Raw genomic sequence first — 8,274 nt, forward strand, 5'->3', positions numbered from 1 at the left:
GCCTTCCCCCAACCCTCACCCCCTGCCGGGAAAAATTTTCTCCCATGAAACCGATCCCTGGTACCAAAAAGGTTGGGGACCGCTGATCTATGGGAATGGACCTATCCTGGAACAGTAGGTGTATTTATACGTGCAAACTCAGGCAACAGGGTAAAGAAACCTCTTTGATACCGGAAGGCAAAGGTTGTCTTGACAACCCGGCGCTAGAAGCCAGGGAAGAGCCAGAACAGATAGCTGTTGCCAAGGTAACCAGGCAGTTTTTTTTTTTTTGACACCTTTCGCTAGACCCCAGAGGCCACATCCGGCACTGAAGAGCTGGATCATGACGTCACTTCCTGCATAGAAGGCCGCCCGTGCACTCGGATTGGTCAGCCTTCCTGTTTGGACGGACGTCCCGCCCTCTGGCTGCTCCCCGGCAGAGGTGGGGCGGTAGTAGAGATGGCCGCTCTGACTGATGTGCAGCGGCTACAGGCTCGGATGGAGGAGCTGGAGCGCTGGGTGTACGGGCCGGGCGAGACGCGCGGCTCGCGGAAGGTGAGAGGTCTGGTTCGGTGGTCCCTTTCTGGAGAAGAGCAAGAGCGGTCCACTGGTCCGGCCCTTGGGGTGGATGCAACCGCTCCAGTCCTGTAGTCCGCGGTCCGGCCTTTGAAATAACAAAGGGCAGGGACCTCCCAGAGCCGATTGGACCCTCGGGGTCCATTCCTATAGTGGGATTTGCGGGTGGTTAGGCCTGATTGAGTGGGCTCAGTAACAAGTGTGACTAAGACTCCCCCTTCCCATCGCGGGTTAGTTGGGGAGATCTGACACACTCGAGAAGCTGACTAATGAGAGTTTCAATAAGAGCTGAAGTTTACAATGGAAGTGCCGTCATGGAGCCCTGCGTAATTAATTGCTAAATGAATTGTGCAGGGAGAGGTCCATGGGACCCCAGAGGAGGCGGAGCAGAGGTGGATAGGGAAGCTCCAAGGGGCGAGAGGTGAAATCTCAGAGGGCCAGGATTAGGAGGGGAAGGGATTGGATACTGAGTGTTCAGATGTGGACCGGCACTCCTTTACACCAGTGACTGAATTTTGACAACCATGAGGCTTAGGTGCCCCCCTATCCCCTTTCTACTATGGGAAGACCTTTTACTGAAGAAGTTCTGGTGGAATGTCAGGCATATCCTGGAGCTAAGTGCATCCAAGGTAATGACGTCTGTTTGTAACACTTCTTGTGTAATTAGTTGTCACTAGCAGATTGTGCTCCCATTTGAGAACTAACTTCTCAAACATTCTTTAGCATCTATGATGCTAACCTAACCCTCCTGATTTTCCTTCTACCTCTCTAACTGATGCTTCTCAGTTTGTTTCCCCATATATTTAATCCTTGAATATTGTTATTTCTCACCCTTTATCCTAAAACCTGGGTGAGCGCATTCACTTCCTTAGCCTTCTCTTCTATTTGACCTCTTAATATTGGGGTTTCTTACCTTCTACTCTTAAGCCCTAGGTAGACTCACTCACTTCCACAGTTTCAGTTACTATTTACATATCATTATGTCTCAATGTATATCTCAGGTCCAGATTTCTGTTCTGAGAACAAAACTCATTTGTCCCATTGTCTAGTAGACTTTTCCACTTGCATATCTAACATGCATCTCAAACTCAATCCATATGCTCTTAACTGTACTGTTTCTCTCCCCTAACCTGATTCTCTTCTGTATTCTCCCTAATACAGCGCTTGTATCAACACTGGGATACTAGTCATCTTACACTCTTCAGTCTCCCACCCTAGAGTTCATGTGAAGGGGACGGGGTAGAGGTAGGCCAGCCAGTCTGGGGCCTGGTACAATCATCCAGTCATGAAGTAATGAAGGCCTGGATGAGGATGCTTGCATTTCTCATGCCCAAACCTGGGCCTTAGGAACCAGAGAATATACAAGGTCTGTCCGGAAGGTATCAGCCTTTGTTAATATAACAAGAATGATTTGCATGACATTGATGTAACCTGGCAGCCAAGGAGAGTAGACTGTTATGTGCATGTGTAAACAATGACAACTTTACTGTAATAGTCATTGGGAGTCAGTGGCGTGCTAGACACTGTTGAGTGAGCATGTGTACTGTGTGGCCATCACATTCAAAATCATTGAGTGAGTAGAGCAACAGATCTGCATCAGATTTTGTGTTAAGATTGAACATTCCTCCATGGAAACTATTCAGATGATTCAGAAGGCTTTCGGGAATGATGCAATGACTGCAGTCCAAATAAAAGTGTGGCACAAATGCTTCAAAGATGGTCGAGAATCTGTTGAAATGATCCACATTCTGGAAGGCCTGCAATAAGCAGAACACTTATATTAATATTAAGTGTTTCTTGTATCTTCTTCAATAAATGTCTGTATTTTTCATATTATATGGCTGGATGCTTTCCAGACAGACCTCTCATAGTATATACTGTGTATTACATAAACTCTAAAATAGTTCACTGCTTCCCCAGTCAGACCTGAAACTCCCCAAGGAGTACATGACTCTCTCTCCCTTCACAGTAAGGATTCCCTGAAGGTGGGGCTACATCTCCTTTAATATAAGAGAAGGGGACCAATCTAGATTATTGGGGTTCAGGAATGGGAGTCTGGGGGGGAGTGAGTGTTCTTTATTTCCTCCAAGCCTTGAGTCAGGTGGTACATCTTGGAATTAACCTCATTTCCCTTACAGGTGGCTGATGGCCTGGTCAAGGTGCAGGTGGCTTTGGGGAACATTGCCAGCAAGAGGGAGAGGGTAAAGATTCTGTACAAAAAGAGTAAGTGCTTCCATGATGTGCCTGCCTGCACGACTTCCCATGCCTGTGCTTCCTGGAACCTGGCCCTGGCCCTTCAATTCCTTAGGTCACTGGAATAGCCGTTTGTGGATAGAAAGAATGTGAAGACATTTCCCCTGCACCCTATTCAATTGGTGAATTGGGGTGTGCTTTTCTACCTTATGGATAAACCTCAGATTTATCCTAAAGTGAGTTATGACAGTGTCCTAAGTTATGGGATGAGAGCTCTGCCTAAAAGCTTTTAAAAAGGGTCTGAGATTTTTCAGGCAAGGCTAAGAGGCAGGAAAGAAATTGGGAACTGAGAGCTGCAGCCTTTGTTCAGCCAGGCCTTTTTGGTTATATCAGAGCTATTAACCTGCTCAGTAACTAGAAATCAGACAAAGTTCTGGCATGTCTTGGGGGCACTGAGAGGAAAAGAGGCCTTCTACTCTCGGTGAAGACAGGTCAGTGAGAATGTTGAGGGACCCAGGGTAGTGGCAGCAATTGTGTTTCCAGCTCTGAAGCCTGAGGTCTGCCAGCAGGTGAAGAGAGTGGAGAGACAGGGAAGTGGGGTAGTGGTCCCCAACCTGTTTGGCACCAGGGACAGTTTTCATGGAAGACAGTTTTTCCAGGGACCTGGGTGGGGGATGGTTTCGGGATGATTCAAGCACATTACATGTATTGTGTACTTTATTTCTATTATTACTACATTGTAATATATAATGAAATAATTATACAACTCACCATAGGTTGGGGACCCCTGGGATAGAGAACCTGGTAGAGGCCTACTGATGGGGCACTGTGGGTATCAGCTCCTCATTCAAGGCTCTCCCCAAGGTTGACCAAACATCTTTCATAAGACAGCTCTACTCCCCAACCCTATTAGTTCCATTTTCCATCTTGCTACTTTTCTAGTTGAAGACCTGATCAAATACCTGGATCCTGAGTACATCGACCGCATTGCCATACCTGATGCCTCAAAGCTACAGTTCATCTTAGCAGGTAATGCTGGACTACATGTGTACATGCATCTGAAGATGTGGGTTATGGAGGAGACTGGGCACAGAGATGGCCTCCCCATCCATCCAAACTTCTCATGGATACATCCCTCTGGAAGCTACTCTCTGGAATTCTGGCCTGGCTCTGGACTGAGGATCCTATGGATCCTCTAGTAGGCATTGGGTACAATGTACCTCTGGCCCAGCTGCAGGCTACAGTGGGAGCTACTCTAATGTTCTATCAATAGCCTGTCCCTTGGATTTTCCTTCAAAATCTTCCTCACTGTTGCTCACTAGACAGAGGAGCTTCTAGGAAAGGGTACAGGTAGACAGCATTGCCATTAGGGAGAAGGGAGAAACTCATTGGCATGAGTTTCAACATCTTTCTTTCATGTAAGAAAGCTCGAGGATTTCAGAGTTCTAGGCAGTAACTATTGGCTTGTCTACTAACCAATCCGTCAGCCATTCCATAAGCTAGGGTTTCTGAGCTTTGTTATTCATCCAAAAGATGTTTAATGATCATCTACTATGATCCAGGCTCTATCCTAGCTGAAAGGTATACAATGGTAAGCTGCAAAGTCCCTGCCCTCATGGGCACAACCAGAGCTAGAGGAGATAGAGTCCCTGCTTCAGGGATCTGAGTTTGTAACTCAGCTGGGAGATCAGTCTCCCAGGAGACTCATCAGTACAATATAGTCCTCACCCAATGAAGACTGGGTGAGGGCTGTCCAAGCTCCCAAAGAGCTCTTGATCAATTGCCAGGGCTCAGGCACCAAGTTTAGATCTTCCCCTGCACTGACCCTTGAGTCCAGCCTTTCTATCCCTCCCTCTGGCACTGCCTCAAAGAGTGTGCATCCACTTGCACATGCACACTTGCACAGTCTCCTAAATCACCTTCTTGACCATAATCTTTTCCTTCCTGCATGGATCCAGCCTCCACAAAAACACATTTCCAACCTGCCACTTTGCTTACTTTGGAACCTCAGTGTTTCCTCTCATTGCTAGGATAAAGTCCTAATTCCTTAGCCTGCCATTCACAGCCTCTCTTCCAGCTTTGTTTCTTGTGCTCTCCTTGCTCCAGTTCAGCTAATTGAATTCTTTCTCCTTTACTAATTGATAAGTATTCCTGCTTCTAAGCATTTTCACATAATAGTTTCCTTCTTGAATGCCCTTCCCACTCTACGGATTTCCATGCATTGAAATCTCCTTTGCATATAGAGCCCAGCCTAGATCCTACTCTCCTCACTGGATTCTCCCATTACTGTCCCAGCTCTCCTCCTGCTTGTAATTGTCTGTGCATCTGAGAGTCACTGAGCAGAACATGCCTGGTATAGTCTGCCACGTGTCTTCTCTTTCAGACCTTCCCTGGGGGCCCTTGGGCATGGAAAATACTTTGTCTGAAGTACTTTGTCTCTTGTGGCCTAGGAGGTACTTACTGACTTTGTTGAAAGGAGGCTAGAAGTTAAAAGTTGGAGAATGGTGAGATTTGGAGAATTTGAAAAGCTCTTAGGCTCAAGATGGGTCAGACCAGAGGCATCCAGGAGAGGTAGGGGCAGGATAGGAAATGTGGACCTAGAGAAGCGGGCAGTGGGCAGTGTTGCTGCCCAAAGCTCCAGAACCCAGCTATCTCCCCTGCCAGGTCCTCAGTCCCTTGCAAGGGCTGAATAGCAATGCCCGGGCTTGCTTCACTGCTACTGTCTTGTCTGTTTTTGCTTTAGAGGAGCAGTTTATCCTCTCTCAGTTTGCGCTCCTGGAGCAGGTGGATGCCTTGGTACCCATGCTGGACAGTGCTCACATCAAAGGTACCTCTGCGGGGTTGCAGCTCCACTACTCTGCTTGGGGAGGTGGGTGAATGGGCAAGACTTCCCTTTGTTTCAGTTCTGTGAGCTCAGGCTGGGTTTGCTCCTTGTCTTTATCTTCATCCTGGGGGTACCTGCCACCTCCACTGGGATTTAAATGACCAGGATGAAGAGCCCAGTTTCAGGACCTCAGGCAATTTGGGCCTAACGACACTAGCAGAAGCTCTAGCAGCCCCCAACTCTGAGGATCCCTTCTGCCTTCTACCCTTCCGCTCAGCATCTCTCCCTCAGGGTGCTACAGAGCCCAGATTTTACTAAGTCTCTGCCAGGTGCATAAATATGTGTGAATTCTTTCTGTTGTACTGCTGAGAGCAGTCCCTGAGCCTGGACTTTGACAAGCAGACAGTGGCTTTAATTGAATCCAGATATCCATCTTGTCTGTCTCTGGAGGTATTTTCTCCAGCTCCCCCTCCCTGCCCCTGATCAGCTACTCACTGAGTATCTGACAGCCTTAAGTTGTGGGCCCAGCGTAGCAGCCAAGGCTCTGGGTGTTGGATTTCAGGTGGCCAGCTTAGGGACCTGGCATTCATCCTCAGCCCACCTACAGGCTCCCTGTTCCCTAGGCCAGGCAGACCTGGCCCTGCTGGGCTGAGAGCACAGGGACAGGTCTCATGATAGCCACAATTCTCTTTACCTGGCCCTGCTTATGGCACTGGAGTGGGGGTAGAGGGCAACACTAGGGATGCCAAGGTTTAATTTTTTCCTCAGGACCTGTATCCTCCCCTCCCCATGGGTCCTGGAGTAACACTAGAGCGGGCAGGGAGCCCCACCACCACCTCCAGCTGCAGTGGTCGATGAAGCCTCGCGTTTGTTTAGCTTCTCCACTCAATACTCTAATCCTGCCGAAGACATAATAGACTATTGAGCAGTCCCAGGGGAGGGCAAAAGCGTCATTGGGCAGTGTGTGTTGTGTTTTACAGCCGTTCCTGAGCATGCCGCCCGCCTGCAGCGCTTGGCCCAGATCCACATCCAGCAGCAGGTACGGGAAGGGAGAGGACTGGAAGGGAAGGTGGAGGTGGTGCAGCACCTCATCCCCACTCATGCCACCTGAGAAGCAGCCTCGAGCCCTTCTGATGTCAGCTTAGAGGAAACTTTGGGGTCTATTCTTTATCTTCTGTATGGCCTGGAGAGGGGAAGGACTTGCCTAGGGCCACATTCAGGCCTCCTGCCTCCCAGAGTAGAGATATTCTGAGACACTAGAAGGCTGAGATTGGGAGGTACCCAAGAATTCCTGGGGAGGGTATGTCTTTGACTGTGGGTAGAGGAGCTCTTTCACTATTCCCAGGCCCAGCAGAGGAGGGGACATATACTGGGGGGAATGCTTACTTAACCTGTGGCCCACTCCCCTTTCCATCAGTCTTTGGACTGCTGTTAGGGGACCCATCCTGGAGCCTGAAAGTATCCCCTTAGCCATTTGCTCCTTTGGCTCTGGACTTAAGTGTCACATTTTCTAGGCTCTGTGTGGAGTGAGTGGCCCCTGACTGAGGCAGGAAGGGTTAGTGGAAGATGAGGGCTTTGCCCAGCTCCTTTCTATGCCGCACTTTGGCCCTACAGGACCGGTGTGTGGAGATCACGGAGGAGTCCAAGGCTCTCTTGGAGGAATACAACAAGACTGTATCCTTTCTGCTTAGCTAGGCCCCTAATGGGTGTTGTCCTCAAGCCCTGTCCTTTTGTCCCACCTCTAGTTCTCTCTTACCTGCTCCCAACCAGCCTGTCTATTCCCCTACTCCCCCATCCCCACCCCTTTTGGTAGTTGCAAAATCTCCCCACTTCTTCACTCAGACTCTTGTTCTCACCTTGACCCGCAACCAGACATTGCTTCTCTCTAAGCAGTTCGTGCAGTGGGATGAGCTACTTTGCCAGCTAGAGGCTGCCAAGCAAGTGAAGCCAGCCGAGGAATGACAGCTGCTTCCCATCCCGGAGTGGACCAGGGTAGCCAGGCTCCAGGGCTATGTGCCAACCTGCCTTTGTAACAAGGCAGAGGCAGCTTTGTATTTATTGGATTCAAGCCCCACCTGTCTGCACTCAGGTAGGGCTCTGAGGTCAGAGGTCAGGTTACCTGAGATCTGCAATTTGCACCCCCTTTCCCCATCAGTGTTCTTATTCCAGTGACAATAAACCATAGAGATCACTGGAGGAGTGTGCTGGCTTTCTGGTCTGGGATGGGGTTAATGGAGGGCAGAGCTGTCAACCTGCGTAGTGGTTGGACTGGGAACTATACTCATCCTGGGACTCTCACAGTCCCGGGGGAGTTAAGCGTCACATTTTCTAGCATCTGTGGGGAGGCTAGAAAGGCTAGACTAAGGCTCTCATTTGATTGATGTGAATGGGACATTCCTTTATGCATCCATTTATCCCACATTTACCAAATACGCTCCAAATGTCACATGCCATGCCAGTTGGGAGGACACAGGTAGGACTCACCTAATCCCTGCCCTGCACAGGAAAAGGGCGGTCCCACTAGGTGAGCATAGGTTCCTTCTGGGGACAGAAGAAAAAGGGACTGAAGCAGGAGGCAGCCATGGTGGGTGATATGTAGGTACTTTCAGAGCGAAAGCAGCAGGGTATGTAAAGGTAGAGAGGATTCTTGAAATTTCTCTTAGGAGCCTACCTGGTGCCACTAGCTGAGAAGAAGAGCCCAA

General features: G+C 49.2%; 1 protein-coding gene across 1 annotated transcript; it reads left to right on the top strand.

Moving 5' to 3' along the window:
* The first annotated feature begins 386 nt into the window (after nucleotides 1-386).
* DCTN3 (dynactin subunit 3) lies at nucleotides 387-7,763 on the top strand. The gene is made up of 7 exons (XM_045562937.1): nucleotides 387-534; nucleotides 2,694-2,778; nucleotides 3,691-3,777; nucleotides 5,492-5,575; nucleotides 6,553-6,611; nucleotides 7,187-7,246; nucleotides 7,445-7,763. The coding sequence occupies exons 1-7, from the start codon at nucleotides 439-441 to the stop codon at nucleotides 7,532-7,534; spliced, it is 561 nt and encodes a 186-aa protein (XP_045418893.1). The 5' UTR covers nucleotides 387-438; the 3' UTR covers nucleotides 7,535-7,763.
* The last annotated feature ends 511 nt before the right edge of the window (nucleotides 7,764-8,274 follow it).

This window comes from Lemur catta, chromosome 10, assembly GCF_020740605.2.
Source record: "Lemur catta isolate mLemCat1 chromosome 10, mLemCat1.pri, whole genome shotgun sequence".
NCBI lineage: Eukaryota > Metazoa > Chordata > Mammalia > Primates > Lemuridae > Lemur > Lemur catta.